The sequence below is a fragment of the Oncorhynchus kisutch genome, linkage group LG5, assembly GCF_002021735.2.
Source record: "Oncorhynchus kisutch isolate 150728-3 linkage group LG5, Okis_V2, whole genome shotgun sequence".
NCBI classification, from domain to species: Eukaryota; Metazoa; Chordata; class Actinopteri; order Salmoniformes; family Salmonidae; genus Oncorhynchus; species Oncorhynchus kisutch.
Window position 1 is genome coordinate 1,624,172 of NC_034178.2, and position 20,449 is coordinate 1,644,620.

The 20,449-nt window shown below is 43.8% G+C and overlaps 1 protein-coding gene across 4 annotated transcripts in view; it reads left to right on the forward strand.

Annotated features, from left to right (window-relative positions):
- The window catches only part of LOC116374138 (interleukin-1 receptor accessory protein-like 1), a 399,675-nt gene that overhangs the window by 163,487 nt on the left and 215,739 nt on the right, over positions 1-20,449 (forward strand). For all 4 annotated transcript variants that reach the window (XM_031823979.1, XM_031823977.1, XM_031823980.1 and 1 more), the window contains exon 3: positions 8,374-8,653. In XM_031823979.1, the coding sequence (XP_031679839.1) occupies positions 8,374-8,653 (280 nt within the window). The remainder of the gene's footprint in view (positions 1-8,373; positions 8,654-20,449) is intronic.

The window sequence follows — 20,449 nt, forward strand, 5'->3', positions numbered from 1 at the left end:
AAACAAGAGAGAGGATGAGAGAGAGAGAGAGTACAGCGAGCGAGAGAAGACAGCGAGGGGAGAGAGAGAGAGAGAGAGCGGAGACAGAGAGAGAAACAGAGAGAGAGAGGAGACCGAGAAACGAGAGAGAGGACTGAGAGAGAGAGTACCAGCGGAGAAGAGGAGAGACAGAGAGAGAGACAGAGAGAGAGAAACAGAGAGAGAGGCGGACAGAGATACAGAGAGAGAGACCACAGCGAGAGAGAGAAGAGAGACAGCGAGAGAGAGAAGAGACAGCGAGAGAGAGAGAGACAGCGAGAGAGAGAGACAGCGAGAGAGACAGAGTGTCACGTTCTGACCTTAGTTCCTTTTTATGTCTTTGTGTTAGGTTGGTCAGGCTTGAGTTGGGGTGGGTAGTCTATGTTCTTTTTTCTAGGTTGTTATATTTCTATGTGTTTGGCCTAGTATGGTTCTCAATCAGAGGCAGGTGTCGTTCGTTGTCTCTGATTGAGAATCATACTTAGGTAGCTATTTTCCCCATTTTGGTTGTGGGTGTTTAATTTCTGTTTAGTGTCTGTTCACCTGGCAGAACTGTTTTGTTTTCACTTCGTTATTATTTTGTGTAGTGTTCAGTTCGTTCAACTAAAACATGACGAACATTTACCACGCTGCCTTTTGGTCCTCCTCTCCTTCCACCAACGAGAAGCATTACACAGAGCCTTCTCCTCACTCAGCTACTACTGTCTATGTTGAATATTTCCATGAAAATAGTTTGATTGAATGAATACAATTTGAAGAGGGAAAATATATTTCCAATCTCTCCTCCTCTCTGCTGTAAATACTCAATTAAACTGTTGACATTTTCAACATGGCGGTACTCAACTGAAAAATCTATTGGATGTTTTTACTATTACTCATTTTGTATTTTTTTGAACCGATTGAGAACTTTACTACCTTCTGTCCAAATTAATACAGACTTGGAAATGTGAACTTTTCAGACGAATCCAAACTGGATCATTTGGTGTTGATAACTTTCCTCTAAAGTACAAAGCTGTTTTTATTTGACCTTTGCCACATAATGCTTTATACAGTGCATGTAAATGTGACCTTTGCCACATAATGCTTTATACAGTGCATGTAAATGTGACCTTTGCCACATAATGCTTTATACAGTGCATGTAAATGTGACCTTTGCCACATAATGCTTTATACAGTGCATGTAAATGTGACCTTTGCCACATAATGCTTTATACAGTGCATGTAAATGTGACCTTTGCCACATAATGCTTTATACAGTGCATGTAAATGTGACCTTTGCCACATAATGCTTTATACAGTGCATGTAAATGTGCCGTGTTATTTTGATGAATCAAGAAGTTGACAACCAACGTGCTTCTCCTTTTTCACCCAAACACCTTTCAGACGAGGAAACAGTAGGACTAGAGACAGCTCCCATTCTGCACCTGAGAATCCATTCACACTGCAGGAGCCTAGTTGACAGAGGACATCATTCTTGGGGACTTTTATCTACGTGAAGGGAGAGACGAGCGAAGACACTCCGAGCTGTAAAAATGAGTGACTGTAGAGCCATAATGGTCTGTGTTTAATCTGGGCTGATGGGAGAAAGAGAGACAGTGATGGAAAAAAGGCATTAGATGTCCAGTGTTCCAGCGTTCTAGTGTACACATAGCCAGGACACATAGCTATTAGTGTACACATAGCCATTAGTGTACACATAGCCAGGACACATAGCTATTAGTGTACACATAGCCATTAGTGTACACATAGCCAGGACACATAACCATTAGTGTACACATAGCCAGGACACATAGCTATTAGTGTACACATAGCCATTAGTGTACACATAGCCAGGACACATAGCCATTAGTGTACACATAGCCAGGACACATAGCTATTAGTGTACACATAGCCATTAGTGTACACATAGCCAGGACACATAGCCATTAGTGTACACATAGTCAGGACACATAGCTATTAGTGTACACATAGCCAGGACACATAGCTATTAGTGTACACATAGCCAGGACACATAGCTATTAGTGTACACATAGCCATTAGTGTACACATAGCCAGGACACATAACCATTAGTGTACACATAGCCAGGACACATAGCCAGGACACATAGCTATTAGTGTACACATAGCCATTAGTGTACACATAGCCAGGACACATAGCTATTAGTGTACACATAGCCAGGACACATAGCTATTAGTGTACACATAGCCAGGACACATAGCTATTAGTGTACACATAGCCATTAGTGTACACATAGCCAGGACACATAACCATTAGTGTACACATAGCCAGGACACATAGCTATTAGTGTGCACATAGCCATTAGTGTACACATAGCCAGGACACATAACCATTAGTGTACACATAGCCAGGACACATAGCTATTAGTGTACACATAGCCATTAGTGTACACATAGCCAGGACACATAGCCATTAGTGTACACATAGCCAGGACACATAGCCATTAGTGTACACATAGCAAGGACACATAGCTATTAGTGTACACATAGCCAGGACACATAGCTATTAGTGGACACATAGCCAGGACACATAGCCATTAGTGTACACATAGCCATTAGTGTACACATAGCCAGGACACATAGCTATTAGTGGACACATAGCCAGGACACATAGCCATTAGTGTACACATAGCCAGGACACATAGCTATTAGTGTACACATAGCCATTAGTGTACACATAGCCAGGACACATAGCCAGGACACATAGCTATTAGTGTACACATAGCCATTAGTGTACACATAGCCAGGACATATAGCCAGGACACATAGCTATTAGTGTACACATAGCCAGGACACATAGCTATTAGTGTACACATAGCCATTAGTGTACACATAGCCAGGACACATAGCTATTAGTGTACACATAGCCATTAGTGTACACATAGCCAGGACACATAGCTATTAGTGTACACATAGCCATTAGTGGACACATAGCCAGGACACATAGCTATTAGTGTACACATAGCCATTAGTGTACACATAGCCAGGACACATAGCTATTAGTGTACACATAGCCATTAGTGTACACATAGCCAGGACACATAGCTATTAGTGTACACATAGCCATTAGTGTACACATAGCCAGGACACATAGCCAGGACACATAGCTATTAGTGTACACATAGCCATTAGTGTACACATAGCCAGGACACATAGCTATTAGTGTACACATAGCTATTAGTGTACACATAGCCAGGACACATAGCCATTAGTGTACACATAGCCAGGACACATAGCCAGGACACATAACCATTAGTGTACACATAGCCAGGACACATAGCCAGGACACATAACCATTAGTGTACACATAGCCAGGACACATAGCCATTAGTGGACACATAGCCAGGACACATAGCCAGGACACATAGCCATTAGTGTACACATAGCCATTAGTGTACACATAGCCAGGACACATAGCCAGGACACATAGCCAGGACACATAGCCAGGACACAGAGCCATTAGTATACACATAGCCAGGAATTAAAACGGAGTATAGCTCAGTCCTATGTGACCATTCATAAATTCTCACTTTCCATAATGACTGTTTATTCATAATTTAAAACTCTAATTGGAAGAAAAGATCCAAATGCAATATGAGTTGTGTGTGACTGACTCTGTGAGTGCATTAAAGACTGGTAGAGATTGTTCTCTAAAGGAGACTTCTCGCAATTAGCTTTTAATTATGCGAAACCGTCTTTGTGATTTCTTGTTTTAGTTACAGATTGCCACAGTGCTCAAACGACGCTTAATTAGTCAGTCGTTGATTAGCAAGGTTAGTTCCTGGGTTCCCATGGCAACAGGGGGAGGAATGTAACACTTTTGTAAGTCATGCTGTGAAAGGCCCCCCAATACCCAGACCGACCTGTAGACTGCAGCCTTCCTGTTAATGTCTGCTACTGTTACATCACTATCATCTAGTTACCTGCTCTCCAGCCTGAAGAGGCTTGGGGTTGGGTCTCTACTTGAAGAGCATCTCCACAGACTAACACATAGAGATGTAGATTTCAGTGGAACTCCACTGTGAAGTCTATGGTCGTTTCAAAAGCCATATTGATGCTTATCCAGTGTCTGCTTTATTGAAATGTGAGTTATTTTTAGTCTCTCTCTCTCGCTCACTTTCACTCTCACTCTCACTCTATCTCTCTGGAATGGATTAATTATAGGACAACCCCCCCCCCCCCCCCCCCCGTTAATTAGCTGCAGAGTTGTTTCTTGTAAATAAAACATTAATGAAGACACAATTAGCCAAGCCTGTTGAGTGCTCAGCAGCTGTGCTAGCCAGCTGTTTTAATGGGGGGAAGATATAGACAGTTGAAACGAGAGCGAGTGAATGATGGAGGAATTAGATTGCACAAGCTGAGATCAGTGGCATTTAAGATGAGGGAGGAATGGATTGCACAAGCTGAGATCAGTGGCATTTAAGAGGAGGGAGGAATGGATTGCACAAGATGGAAGGATAACTGAGATGAGATCAGTGGTATTTAAGACGAGGGATAACTGAGATGGGATCAGTGGTATTTAAGACGAGGGATAACTGAGATGAGATCAGTGGTATTTAAGACGAGGGATAACTGAGATGGGATCAGTGGTATTTAAGATGAGGGATAACTGACATGAGATCAAAAGTGTTTAAGATGAGGGAGGATTATCATTTTTTCATGAGCATGGCCTTATTTCTATTACAGCATATTGGACGACTGTCATTCATATTCCATTCTCCCAGCTTAATGTAACATCGATTGGTTTAGGCTACATTTAAATGTTTAGACATTTAGCAGACACTCTTATCCAGAGTGACTTACAGGAGCAATTTGGGTTAAGTGCCTTGCTCAAGGGCACATCGACAGATTTTTCACCTAGTCGGCTCGGGATTGGATCCAGCGACCTTTCAGTTACTGGCCCAACACTCTTAACCACTAGGCTACTACATGATGCTCTAATGTTCCCTGTACCCATCATGATGCTGCTACAACCTAGCTTATGAATGAAAGTTTACAACGTACAGTAGGTGCACAGGTTGAGATCCTTTTTAGTAATCAAGGTGACAGACAGTGACACATTCAATACCGAGTTGCACACTCTTGCCTGCATCTAGCTGATATAGGGTGTAATCATTAGTCCAGTTGCAAACAAGAGTTTCTATTGGACAAATGCAGGTATGTTTATCCCCGTTTCGTTCCGTTTGCTTCCATTTAGAAACATTTAACAACAGAAGAGACGCAATGAGTACACCCCTGATCACACGCAAACACAGTTCACTTTCATAGCAGATACATACAAACAGTTCGTTGCGTTTATAATTTATTTACAACTATCTACGCACTCTCCTCCTCTCCCCTTTTCCCTTCGCTTGTGGACTTCAGTGCACACCACATCAGCTGTCTGTGACCAGGCGAAAAAACTTTTCCAAGCCAAACCTTCATATCATAACCTCTAACCGCTACACACAGCCTATATCGTTGTCACTTCATAGTCAACATAAACTCAGCAAAAAAAAGAAATGTCCCTTTTTCAGGAACCTGTCTTTCAAAGATAATTTGTAAAGATCGCAAATAACTTCACAGATCCTCTTTGTAAAGGGTTGAAACACTATTTCCCATGCTTGTTCAATGAACCATGAACAATTAATGAACATGCACCTGTGGAACGGTCGTTAAGGCACTAACAGCTTACAGACAGAAGGCAATTAAGGTCACAGTTATGAAAACTTAGGATACTAAAGAGGCCTTTCTACTGACTCTAAAAAACACCAAACGAAAGATGTCCAGGGTCCCTGCTCATCTGCATGAATGTGCCTTAGGCATGCTGCAAGGAGGCATGAGGACTGCAGATGTGGCCATTGCAATAAATTGCAATGTCTGTACTGTGAGGCGCTACAGGGAGACAGGACAGACAGCTGATCGTCCTCGCAGTGGCAGACCACGTGTAACAACACCTGCACAGGATCGGTATATCTGAACATCACACCTGCAATACTGCTCGTTCTGTGCGTGATTTCATACAAGACAGAAATGTCAGTGTTTTGCCATGGCCAGCGAAGAGCCCGGATCTCATTCCCATTGAGCACGTCTGGGACCTGTTGGATCGGAGGGTGAGGGCTAGGGCCATTCCCCCCAGAAAAGTCTGGGAACTTGCAGGTGCCTTGGTGGAAGACTGGGGTAACATCTCACAGCAAGTCCATGAGGAGGAGATGCACTGCAGTACTTAATGTAGCTGGTGGCCACACCAGATACTAACTGTTACTTTTGATTTTGACCCCCCCCCCTTTTCAGGGATACATCAATTTCTGTTAATCACATATCTTTGGAACTAGTTCAGTTTATGTCTCAGTTGTTGAATCTTGTTATGTTCATACAAATATTTACACATGTTAAGTTTGCTAAAAAATAAATGCAGTTGACAGTGAGAGGACGTTTCTTTTTTTGCTGAGTTTAGCTACTAGAACTAACATGTTAGTAAACTCGATACAGTCATGCAGTACAGTGTACAGTCAGCAACAAGCAGTTTAGCAGTTACACCGGTGGGCCCCGTCAGCAATAAATTAATACAACTAAAAGCTTACATTGACTTGTATTTACTATGAAATGTAGCTTGCGCTCTCTCGCTCTCTCTCTCTCTCTCTCGCTTGTTCTTAATTTTGGAAGGAATTAATTTATTAAAAACTGTTAAACTATTGTATTTTTCTTTCTTTGAGTGAACTACTCACCACACTTTAAATGCGCTGCAGTGCTAGCTAGTTGTAGCTTATGCTTTCAGTACTAGATTCATTCTCTGATCATTTGATTGGGTCGACATCATGTCAGTTTATGCTGCGAGAGTTTTGATCAGTTGCAGGACGTCCTCCGGAAGTTGTCATAATTACTGTGTAAGTCTATGGAAGGGGGTGAGAACCACAAGCCTCCTAGGTTTTGTGTTGAAGTCAATGTACCCAGAGGAGGACAGAAGCTAGCATCCACAGCCCGGAAGCCTGCATGAAAACTCTGATTTCTACAGCCTTTTCACTGTGTGTGTGCATGCATGTGTGTGTGTGTGTGTGTTTGTGTGTGTATGGCTGGGGTCCCCTGGAACTCTTGTTCCATCCCCTTAGTGCTCCTTGAGGTAGGCAACTGTGTGAGTGACAGACAGACACCCCACCGATCCAAAATGAATATGCAAACCAACCGAATCAATTCAGGTATTTTCCAATTGATGAGGTACCTAATGGGGATATGATATGATATGATTGGCTGGTGGTCGGCGACTACTATATGAGATATCATAATGGTGATAAACCTTCAGTGACCCCCAGCCTCTACCTGTAGCTGGCCAATATCAGGAAGGGATTTTTCATTTATTCCCTGAACATTGACATTTGTGCTATTGAAAGAGGACAGTGAAGGCAGTTCAGTGTGTACGCTGAGATATTCTCTTGTTTTCTATTGCAGTTTAATCTGAATGAGTGTCCTGAGTCGTCCATTAGGATGGAAGTGGATGGCTCTGACAACTGGGCCTGTATGTAATCATTATGTTAGATTGATGTTAAAGAGTCTATAATACAGACTAATACATCTGGATGTAGTATGTGTGCATGTCTGGAGAGAGGATGAATTATGCTTTGGGAAGTCTAATATTGTTATACAATAAGGGTAATTTGGCTGAAAATGCTTCATACCGTTTAAATACAGAGGTGCTACTTTTTAGCAGTGAGTTTCTCAGAGGACAGTGCCTCCACGGTCTGGTGGTAATGCCATCCATGTTTTTGGACTTTACACCCCTGTCTGTCAACCGCCGTGTGCTCCTGGCTCCTCGTCCTCGTTCCGGGTGTGCGTGGTCGTGTGTTTACTCCTGACTCTGCCCTCCCATTGGCTCTCGCTGCCCCGTCTCTGACTAGGTCACAGCTGGTGCTAGTGCTCTGGCACGGCTGGGTGAGCAGACAGCTGTAGGCCCCGGCAACCACAGCTACTACTCTATCCTCTTCTTTTATGTGTTCCATGCTGTCTACATCTTTTCTACTGTTCCTGTGTGGTGGAAATAGCTTAGAGAGGGGTGATAGGTTGGAAGTGTCGCCACTTTGAGATGAAAATGCTACTGTAAACAATTGTTACAATTATTACTTCCTGATTCATGATGGTCAAATCAATACTGGCAATGCACATAGAGACTTAACTAAGGCCAGTCATTTATTTGACTCTGATCCCACTTCCCAGCTCCAAATACCATTTAAATGATCAGCATATTTCAGCTTGTTTTCCTGGTGTAAGTAAACAAATGTGCTTATATTGTATCATTACAACACTTTTATGACGCTCTTATGACAGTCCTATTAATCTACCTTTCCCTCTCTCCTTTCTCCTCAGTGGACGACTGCACGGATTGGTCAGTGGACTACTTGAAATACAAAGTGCTTTTGGGGGAACCGGTGCGGATTAAATGTGCTTTATTCTATGGATACATCAGAGCGAACTACACCCACTCCCAGAGTGTGGGACTAAGCCTTATGTGGTATAAAAGTACAGGACACGGAGACTTTGAGGAGCCTATCTCTTTCGACGGCATCAGAATGAACAAGGAGGAGGACGCTATCTGGTTTAGACCCACCGAGCTCCAAGACGTTGGACACTATTCCTGTGTATTGAGGTCAGTTGTTCTGTTATGTTCCTGTGTATTGAGGTCAGTTGTTCTGTTATGTTCCTGTGTATTGAGGTCAGTTGTTCTGTTATGTTCCTGTGTATTGAGGTCAGTTGCTCTGTTATGTTCCTGTTTATTGAGGTCAGTTGTTCTGTTATGTTCCTGTGTATTGAGGTCAGTTGTTCTGTTATGTTCCTGTGTATTGAGGTCAGTTGTTCTGTTATGTTCCTGTGTATTGAGGTCAGTTGTTCTGTTATGTTCCTGTGTATTGAGGTCAGGTGTTCTGTTATATCTAGTCAACCTAGAGCAATTTAGTGCTATTAAATATAACTGCTATCTTATCTGATAGTTGTTGAAGTGCATTGTGGAAATTGGTTATCTTCCTTCCAAAATGGCTGGGTTTCTGTACCTATCCTATTCCTGGTTGTTTACATAGCAGTTGTAGGTAAACGAGTGGGGGAGAGGAGTTTCTGCAACCTATGCACATAAATCAAGCTGCTTTAAAGTTCTCCCCTGCAGATTACTAATGAATTCTCTAATCCCCAGCCAGAAGAGAGTTGGACCTGGGTCCACACTGTTAGAGGCCCTCCCTCACTTAACATGCTTAAGTTGTTTGTTTGTTTTCTCCGGGGAACAATAAGGTATTAAGTGTCATTGGCAGACCCATAACTCTTAGGCTTCTCAACTCCTGTTCTTTAACGCATCTATGGAGTCTGGAGCGAGGGAGGAAAGATATGAAGATGGACAGTTATTCACAGCTGAGAGGTGGTGGTGGAGGAAATAAGAGAGGTGTAGAGAGACAGAAAAGGAGAGATAATGTACCTCCTCCCCTTGTCGAATAAAAACACCCGTCGGAGGACAACATTATAATTTATGAGTTCCATAATGTTGTAAAGTTTCTGGCTTCCTAGGTCATATTGATAGAAGAGAGGGTTTCATTCCTGTAAAGGTTGTTCGTACCCAGGTGAGTGGGAAGGTCAGAGCAGGTGTCTTGACTTAGAAGACCATAACAACCTGCATTTTAAGCTCAGAAAGGCTGCTTGGCACAACTGGGAGAGGAACCATTGTCTATCCAACATATTGTTTCAGAGCCACTCCTTTCTCCAAACACTGTAAAACCTGATGAATGGTTTCCCCACAACTTTGGAAAGATTGTGGAAGCTCATGAAAATCAAGTTGTTTCTGTGTTTTGATTGAGCTGTCCCTTTAATAAAGGCTTTGAGGTCTATAAAAAAACTCCCAATGCTGTGTTTGCCCTGGTTCTGCCTGCCACACACACACACACACACCACTAGCACAGTCAGTGTGACTGCTCTTCTTCTTAACCTCAATTCAGCTGAGAAAATTTGCCCTGCCGTTCAGCAGCGATAACACTTGCATTGCTCTAGCTAACCGCTCTAGCTAACTTTGCAGCGCAGCCAGGGAGCATGGCTCAGAGAGTTAACACAGGCAGGCAGTTAGCCAGCGAGCATGGCTCAGAGAGTTAACACAGGCAGGCAGTTAGCCAGCGAGCATGGCTCAGAGAGTTAACACAGGCAGGCAGTTAGCCAGCGAGCATGGCGCAGAGAGTTAACACAGGCAGGCAGTTAGCCAGCGAGCATGGCTCAGAGAGGGGACACAGGCAGGCAGTTAGCCAGGGAGCATGGCTCAGAGAGGGGACACAGGCAGGCAGTTAGCCAGCGAGCATGGCTCAGAGAGGGAACACAGGCAGGCAGTTAGCCAGCGAGCATGGTTCAGAGATTTAACACAGGGAGGCAGGCAGTTAGCGAGCAGCTCCAATCCCCCTTCTACCATGATTCTCTATTCTATTCAGTGCTGCGCTAGGCTGTGTAGCCGATGCCTGAGGAGGAACACGGTCACTCACCGTGGGGTTATTGTGTAATCAGGCCGAAATAGTCCAGCCAGGAGATTTGATTTGGATGAGTGTGTTGCTTTGTAGCTAGTCACAACTGTTTACACCAATTAGGGGCAACACTTACTCTGCTATAATCATAAGAAATAATCCCATTGTTATGTTCTTTGCCCCTGCCTGCCGTCAACCTTTACCAATCTCCAGGTCCGTAGGAATCGTCCGAAGAGGAAAAAGGTTCTTCTCTAGGGTTTTGACAAGATGCTTCTGGATGCAGTCCCACTGGTTTTAATTCCATCAATGTGCTTTAATTGAATTGTTCAAATGAAGAATGTATGTTATTGATTGGCTGGCTGGAGAGTGCACATACCTTATCGTTGCTGTCTGATTAAAACCTCTTCTCTCCAAAACAGAAACTGTTCTGGAAATATTTTCCTGTTAACTAAAATACATTTTCTTGGTCCTAGAGTCATGACTGTCCTTACTCCACTCCCTGACTGTTTTACCACAACTGCTATGTAAACTACCAGGCCTAGGATAGGTACTGAAACCCAGCCATGTTGGGAGACAGATAGCCGATTCTCACACCGCACTTAAAAAAAACGATCAAATATCACTTTTATTTAATAGCACTAAATTGCATTTCATAGCTCTACAGATATAGGACCTTAATTTGATCCAGAGGACATTGAGGGGTGTTACTGGTTTAAAAAAAAGTATAATATGAACATTTACATAAAATGGAGTTACAAGGTTTTCAACCGACAACGACATTATGTTTCCCAGGTAGAAATCCTTGGCTCTCAAACATGGCATGTGTGTTTCTGTGAGACGTATCTTCACATTGCCCTCCCTGTGATGAGGCAGATTTAGTTCCCTTCCATATGTTGGACATACAGAAACATGTTATCTCCCATAATTCATCTGGAGGATTCATTTAGTCCAAATCTGTTACCAAGTACGCTACATGCCAACATACTGCCACGCTCCATGCTTTTCTGATCAACAGATTGACATCTGAAACATATTATTAACACTAGACATTAACATCGGAATATCTCTGACATTTTTGTATCTGTCGGAAGTTTGCCATTTTAGTCATACAATGAACAGAAAACAGAAAAAGAAGGTTTGCAATTGTGAACAAGCCTTTTCTTGTTCTCTGCAGCTCTCCCTAAAGAGAACATTTCACTGGATTGCTTTCCAAGTCAATAAATGTTACACTTCCTTGTCACGTTGCATTGCTGCTGTCTGGCTGTGCAGCCTGTGGTAGTGAAAATAGAAAACATGTTACAGTATTGTGTATTAATAATTATATAGTAATAACTTATTAACCTCTTCGGTTAAGGACGCCTTTTCTTGAATGGCTCATTAGTTCGCTTCATTGTAGGTCGTTTTTAGTGGAGAGCAAAGTGTCTGCCAGTTAGAGCTGGGAAAACCTACTGTACCTTAAAGAGAGAGAAATCCCATGTCTGTAGGGGCCTATCCAATGCTCTACTCAACCTCCTCTGTTTCAGGTTCAATACTTCAATGGAGATGTTCTTAAATGTATAGAGCTGCTGTATATAGAATCAACCTGCGATTTGGCTTAGACCTAAAATCACCCTTTGATTCTGAGAGATGTTCCTTTCAGTGTTTATCTATTCAACATATCACTGTCCCCAAATGACACCAATCCCAGACACATTATACACACTTTTAAACCCCTCAACATTTCTCATCAAGTTACCCCCTGCTGTACAATATTGTGGTAGATATTGTTGCTGTGTTGACACACATAGTAAAATATGGAAATGGAATGAACAGATCCCAACAAAGCGTACACTGTCATTATGGAGATATGACTTATAATTCCTCCCCTCTTTTCGGGCCCAATCATCACAACACTGCAGCAGAATCCCAGGATGCGCTCCTTTGGACTCAGCTTTACATTTTCCTATGTAGCAAGGCGCTCGCATATGTTAACATATTGAATTTGGATTAGGCAGTGGGCACAGTGAGGGAGACAAAAGAGGAACGTTGTGGCTGTAGAGAGAAAGAGATTAGGATCAGGGTCTTTGAGCAGAGCATTGATGGACAGAGTCATTGCTGTATATTATAAACCACGCCAGCAGAATGAGTCTTACTTCCAAAAGTCACTATTGCACATTAATCTGTGTTGCTACAGCCTTTCATTTCTCTCTTACCCTCTGGGTGGTTTTCTTCACCAACATTTTTATTTTCATCTTTTAATTTCAGGGCAAACGCTGTTACTTTGATTATTAGAAACGCTGTATGTATTATTATGTCAAGCGGATGAAGCCTGTCAGTCATGTATGTACAGTAGACATCTAGCCTTTTCACCAGATGTCAGTGGAGAGTGTATGATAGAACACTAATAATGAGGCAGATATATGCATGTTGTCCTTCAGAACACACATGTAGCGACCCAATAACCCCAAAACCTTTCAACCCTTATTTCCCTCCCCCTCAGTGTCCCCACAACCTTTCAACCCTTATCTCTCTCCCCTCAGTGTCCCCACAACCTTTCAACCCTTATCTCTCTCCCCCTCAGTGTCCCCACAAACTTTCAACCCTTATCTCTCTCCCCTCAGTGTCCCCACAACCTTTCAAACCTTATCTTTCTTCCCTCAGTGTCCCCACAACCTTTCAACCCTTATCTCTCTCCCCTCAGTGTCCCCACAACCTTTCAACCCTTATCTCTCTCCCCTCAGTGTCCCCACAACCTTTCAACCCTTATCTCTCTCCCCTCAGTGTCCCCACAACCTTTCAACCCTTATCTTTCTCCCCTCAGTGTCCCCACAACCTTTCAACCCTCATCTCTCTCCCCCTCGGTGACCCCACAACCCTTCAACCTTCACCTCTCTCCCCCGCAGTCTCCGTCTCTCTCCCCCTCTCAATCTCTCTCCGTCTCTCTCCTCTCGATCTCTCTAATAGTATATCTTCCCTCTCTTCCACTGTGTTGCTGCTCTATATAATGTTAAACTGTGTATTCCAGGTATGCCTTGAGTGTTTCTGTGTGTGTGTGTGTGTGTGTGTGTGTGTGTGTGTGTGTGTGTGTGTGTGTGTGTGTGTGTGTGTGTGTGTGTGTGTGTGTGTGTGTGTGTGTGTGTGTGTGTGTGTGTGTGTGTGTGTGTGTGTGTGTGTGTGTGTGTGTGTGTGTGTGTGTGTGTGTGTGTGTGTGTGTGTGTGTGTGTGTGTGTGCGTGTGCGTGCGTATGTGTGTATTCAGCCCATGATGCATATGCTCGGCTGCACTAAGAGAAGTCAGAGGGCACCAATGTAAAAAGAAAAAGGGGCCCTCCAGGTGGCTGTGCTGTGCTCAGAGCCTACCGCTGACAGGGACGTAATGTGTCTTCAATCTGTGTGTGAAATCAGCTCTAATTCAGCCATATGATAGGGAAAAAAGACCATGCAGCCAGGCAGACAGCACACGTTAACCAGGGTGGACCAGGAGACACATTAACCAGGGAGGACCAGGAGACACGTTAACCAGGGAGCACCAGGAGACACGTTAACCAGGGAGCACCAGGAGACACGTTAACCAGGGAGGACCAGGAGACACGTTAACCAGGGAGGATCAGGAGACATGTTCCGGGATTACTCCAATGGCATTGAGTAGTACATCACATCTATCATTGGCTTCATCAATAAGTGCAATCTATGCCCTCATACAAACAGTGACCGTATGTACATACCCCAACCAGAAGCCATGAATTACAGGCAGCATACGCACTGAGATAAAGGCTGGAGCTGCCACTTTCAAGGAGTGGGACTCTCCCGCTATCCCGCTATGCCCTCCTACGAACCATCAAACAGGCAAAGCGTAAATACAGGACTAATATTGAATCGTACTACACCTGCTCTGACGCTTGTCGGATGTGGTAAACCAATACAGACTACAAATGGAAGCACAGCCGATAGCTGCCCAGTGACATGAGCCTACCGGATGAGCTAAACTATGCTGGCTTCGAGGCAAATAACACTGAAACATGCATGAGAGCACCAGCGGTACCGATGCTGTGTGATCACGCTCTCCGAAGCCAATGTGAGTAAGACCTTTATACAGGTCAACATTCACAAGGCCGCAGGGCCAGATGGATTACCAGGACATGTACTGCGAGCATACGCTGACCAACTAGCAAGTGTCTTCACTAACATTTTCAACCTCTCCCTGTCCGAGTCTGTAATACCAACATGTTTTAAGCAGACCTCCATAATGGCTGTGCCCATGAACACTAAGGTAACCTGCCTAAATGACTACTGACCTGTAGCACTCACGTCTGTAGCCGTGAAGTGCTTTGAAAGGCTGGTGATGGCTCACATCAAAACCATCATCCCAGAAACCCTAGACCCACTCCAATTTGCATAATACCCCAACAGATTCACAGATGATGCAGTCTCTATTGCACTCCACACTGCCCTTTTCCACCTGGACAAAAGGAACACCTATGTGAGAAAGCTATTCATTGACTACAGCTCATCGTTCAACACCATTGTGCCCTCAAAGCTCATCACTAAGCTAAGGACCCTGGGACTAAACACCTCCCTCTGCAACTGGATCCTGGACTTTCTGACGGGCCGCCCCCAATTGGTAAGGGTTAGGTAACAACACTTCCGCCACGCTGATCCTTAACATGGGGGCCCCTTATGGGTGCGTGCTCAGTGCCCTTCTGTACTCCCCCTTCTGTACTCCCTGTTCACTCATGACTGCACGGCCAAGCATGACTCCAACACCATCATTACATTTGTCGATGACACAACAGTATGATGACACAACCTGATCACCGACAACAACGAGACATCCTATAGGGAGGTGGTCAGAGACCTGGTCGTGTGGTGCCAGGACAACAACCTCTCCCTCAACGTGATCAAGACTAAGGAGATGATTGTGAACTACAGGAAAAAGAGGATCGAGCACGTCCCCCATTCTCATCGACGGGGCTGTAGTGGAGCAGGTTGAGAGCCTCAAGTTCCTTGGTGTCCACATCACCAACAAAGTAACATGGTCCGAGCACACCATGACAGTCGTGAAGCAGGCAAGACAAAGCCTATTCCACCTCAGGAGAATGAAAATATTTGGCATGATCCTCAGATCCTCAAAGGTTCTACAGCTGCACCATCGAGAGCATCCTGACAGGTTGCATCACTGTCTGGTATGGCAACTACTGCCTCCGACCACAAGGCACTACAGAGGATAGTGAGAACGGCCAAGTACATCACTGGGGCCATGCTTCCTGCCATCCAGCACCTCTATACCAGGCGGTGTCAGAGGAAGGCCCAAAAAACGTCAAAGACTCCAGCCACCCTAGTCATAGACTGTTCCCTCTGCTACCGTACGGCAAGCGGTACTGGAGTACCAAGTCTAGGTCCAAGAGGCTTCTAAACAGCTTCTACCCCCAAGCCATAAGACTCCTGAACATCTAGTCAAATGGCTACCCAGACTATTTGCATTGCCCCCCTCCCCCTCCCCTCTCCACTCCACTGCCACTCTCTATTTTCATCTATGCATAGTCACTTTAATTACCTACATGTACATACTACCTCAACTAACCTGTGACCCCGCACATTGACTCTGTACCGGCACCCCCCTTTATATATTGTTATTTTTTACTGCTGCTCTTTAATTACTTGTTACTTTTATCTCTTATTCTTATCTGTATTTTTTTAAACTGCACTGTTGGTAAGTTAGCATTTCACTGTAAGGTCCTGTTGTATTTGGCGCATGTGACTAATACAATTTGATTTGATTTGGTATGCTAATACGAGCAAACAGAGAAATGTCACAGAGCCACATGAGGGAATAGTTCAGGGGGAATCCGCAGTAAGCAGTTGGCTGTTCACATGCATTCAGGGCCTTCGTGTTATTAATGGTGTCGAGGCATGTCCTGTCCTACCATGCCTTGGCTGTCACCAGAGGAAGGAGAGACTGGATTAGTATTCCACTGCAGGGCCCAGCTGGTGATCTCTCAGTCAAATGGGACGTCCAGAGACACTCCGTCACTCTGCCACCAGTCAAGCCCTGTCCCATTGATCCAGCCCCGCCGTCACAGCCAATCAGAGCCAGAGACTAAGGAGGGAGGGAGGGGGGACTGGAGGGGGAGGTGAGGTGGAGTGTATGATGTATTCTAGACTGTGTTTGTGTTATGTCTACCTGGCAGGCACCTGGCTGTTGTCTGTGTGAGGCTGGGAGGTGAGTGAGTGTGTGGAGACAGAATTACCTCTTGGTGGTAAATGCTTTCTAGTAACAAATGGTAGCCTTCTCTCTCTGCCCTTTGGTGAGGAAAACATACGTACACACACACATGTACACACTCACACGCACATGCACACACACACACGCACATGCACACACATTCCCAATTTCAATGTATTACCTTGCTCCTACTAGACAGGGGACACCTCATGTTGTGGCCTTGAGTGTGATGTGAGAAATGTTTTATAAATTAATTCGCTATGAATTATGGAGTCTTCCTACTATTTAAACTCATCAGAGAATACATGGTCCATTAAAAAGGATGATGAAGTACATTGTTAGGCAAATTAGAGTCATTTATTTTATCTTGAGGAAGCAGTGAACTATAGTTTTTTGGAATGACACAGGTGTAAAGGTTTTGTCTAGGAAGTAAAAACGAAATTCCACTGTGTCTGAAAGACATTCATGGTACCACAAAGTGATCCTTTCAACTGTGGCACCGCATATATTGTGTGACCATTTTACAGAACGATTACTGTGTAATGTTGAGGTTTTGCCCTCTGTTTAATATCTGCCACTCGACAGTAACGATGCATTGACAGTGAGCTATTACACAAATATACGTCCTAATACTTCAGCCAGCCACTTGTGTGCTTTTTGTGAGGTTTCCCAAGGCCTCTCTCAGGGTGCTTCCCAAATAACACTCTATCCCCTATATAGTGCACGGGCCCTGGTCAAAAGTAGTACACCATATAGGTAACAGGGTACCATTTGGGATGCACACTCGATGTGATTGGAATAGGATTTAATCCAGCGGATGCATGTGTTAAGGTCTGCATCAATCTGTTAGACACTCTTCACGCTTTCGCTGATTGGAGATTTGTCCTGTGCTCTTGCCTCAGTTCCATTTGATTAAGCCTGAAGCCTGAATCCCAGAGGCTGCATGCGGGAGGAAATCTGAGCCTGGGATTGGCTGAGGAGATGGGTGGAGTTACCGGTCGGCTACTGGGTGATGCCACATCCTCACCTGTCACAATCGTGTGTCCTCGCACGGCTACCCAGGACAATTCTTTTGAAAGGTCATGTTACTAATTTCTCAAATGGAAATTTGCCCCTGTACCTCACTGGGCCAATTGTGCGCCGCCCTATGGGACTCCCAATAACGACCGGTGTGACGCCTCTAACACTCGGGAGCCCAAACACATGAAACATATGACTCCGTTCCATTTATTCCATTCCTCCCACCAGCCTCCACTGCCGCGAACATTTGACATGAGTGTATGGTAGATATTATTAGTATATTGTAATATTACAAAATGACTCTGGAATCACCAGTAGGCTACAGTACAAGTGTTCTACTGTTACCCTACGAGGTCCGGAGCCTGCTGGTTTTCTGTTCTACCTGATAATTCATTTCCCTCACCTGTTGTCCCATGTCTAAATCAATCCCTGATTAGAGAGGAAGAATGAAAAACTGCAGTGGAACTGGCTTCTTGGTCCAGAGTTGAGTTTGAAGGGAATCTGCTCTCTGATATCGTTATTTTGTTGTTGTTGCGACTTTTAGATTCTGTTTGAAATGAAAGCGGCCATATAAAATAAATCTATTATTATTATTATTATTATTATTATTATTATTATTATCTGCACTATGCCTCCCAAGCCAAGTAGGCAGGCTGAGAGACAGGCATCAAACTAGACTTGGACCAGCGGTATCTGATAGTAGAGACACTGACCTTCTCTCGTCATATCAGATGGGGTTTTTATCTGCCAGACAAAATGTCAGAAAGCACTTTCTTCCTCAGCAGAATCCAATTGACACTGCCTCCCTCACCCATCCCCACCCTCTTCCCATCCCTCCATCGCAGCCCACTATTCACAAACGCTAGAACTCTGAGCGAGACAACCCCTATACTACAGCTGTCACTCAAGGGAGGAGAAGCATAACATGAACAGGTTATTCAGACGTTTGGAAAAAGAGAAAGAATCAAAGTGGTTTGGAACTTGGAACTTTGACCATTTTACTCTCTCATTGAAATATGTCTGTACCAAATGGATATAGGCCTACTCAGTGTATAGGTTTTAGTATGCATGATATTTCTGAGTGGCCATACATTTTGCCCGTAGGCTTTGGGAGGACAAATGAATAAAGACACGGTTAAATGAAAGAGACAAATTGTTTCATAAAGTTATGGAATCGAGTTGAAAATACAGGGTTGGGTGAAATGATTTCCCTCAAGGCACCGTTCACTGAGGGATTAGAGACTGTGTAATAGAGCAAGACAGACCACGGCATGTTAAAGGTAACAGCACAGCTAGAGATAGGACAGACACGGCACTGCCAAAAGCTCTCAGTCAGATGGATGAGATTGGAGTTCTCCATCACACCTGGAATGAAAAACGAGACCTTTGCACAAGATGTGCAGATAAAGAAAATGAAGGCGTGGTGACTAAAGTAGATCATTGAGATGCTGTATAACCAGTCACATAATGAAGGTGTGGTGACTAAAGTAGTTCATTAAGGTGCTGTATAACCAGTCACATAATGAAGGCGTGGTGACTAAAGTAGTTCATTAAGGTGCTGTATAACCAGTCACATAATGAAGGTGTGGTGACTAAAGTAGATCATTGAGGTGCTGTATAACCAGTCACATAATGAAGGTGTAGTGACTAAAGTAGATCATTGAGGTGCTGTATAACCAGTCACATAATGAAGGTGTGGTGACTAAAGTAGATCATTGAGATGCTGTATAACCAGTCACATAATGAAGGTGTGGTGACTAAAGCACATCATTGAGGTGCTGTATAACCAGTCACATAATGAAGGTGTGGTGACTAAAGTAGTTCATTCAGGTGCTGTATAACCAGTCACATAATGACGGCGTGGTGACTAAAGTAGTTCATTCAGGTGCTGTATAACCAGTCACATAATGAAGGTGTGGTGACTAAAGTAGTTCATTAAGGTGCTGTATAACCAGTCACATAATGAAGGCGTGGTGACTAAAGTAGTTCATTAAGGTGCTGTATAACCAGTCACATAATGAAGGTGTGGTGACTAAAGTAGATCATTGAGGTGCTGTATAACCAGTCACATAATGAAGGTGTAGTGACTAAAGTAGATCATTGAGGTGCTGTATAACCAGTCACATAATGAAGGTGTGGTGACTAAAGTAGTTCATTAAGGTGCTGTATAACCAGTCACATAATGAAGGCGTGGTGACTAAAGTAGTTCATTAAGGTGCTGTATAACCAGTCACATAATGAAGGTGTGGTGACTAAAGTAGATCATTGAGGTGCTGTATAACCAGTCACATAATGAAGGTGTAGTGACTAAAGTAGATCATTGAGGTGCTGTATAACCAGTCACATAATGAAGGTGTGGTGACTAAAGTAGATCATTGAGATGCTGTATAACCAGTCACATAATGAAGGTGTGGTGACTAAAGCAGATCATTGAGGTGCTGTATAACCAGTCACATAATGAAGGTGTGGTGACTAAAGTAGTTCATTCAGGTGCTGTATAACCAGTCACATAATGACGGCGTGGTGACTAAAGTAGTTCATTCAGGTGCTGTATAACCAGTCACATAATGAAGGTGTGGTGACTAAAGTAGTTCATTAAGGTGCTGTATAACCAGTCACATAATGAAGGTGTGGTGACTAAAGTAGTTCATTAAGGTGCTGTATAACCAGTCACATAATGAAGGTGTGGTGACTAAAGTAGATCATTGAGGTGCTGTATAACCAGTCACATAATGAAGGTG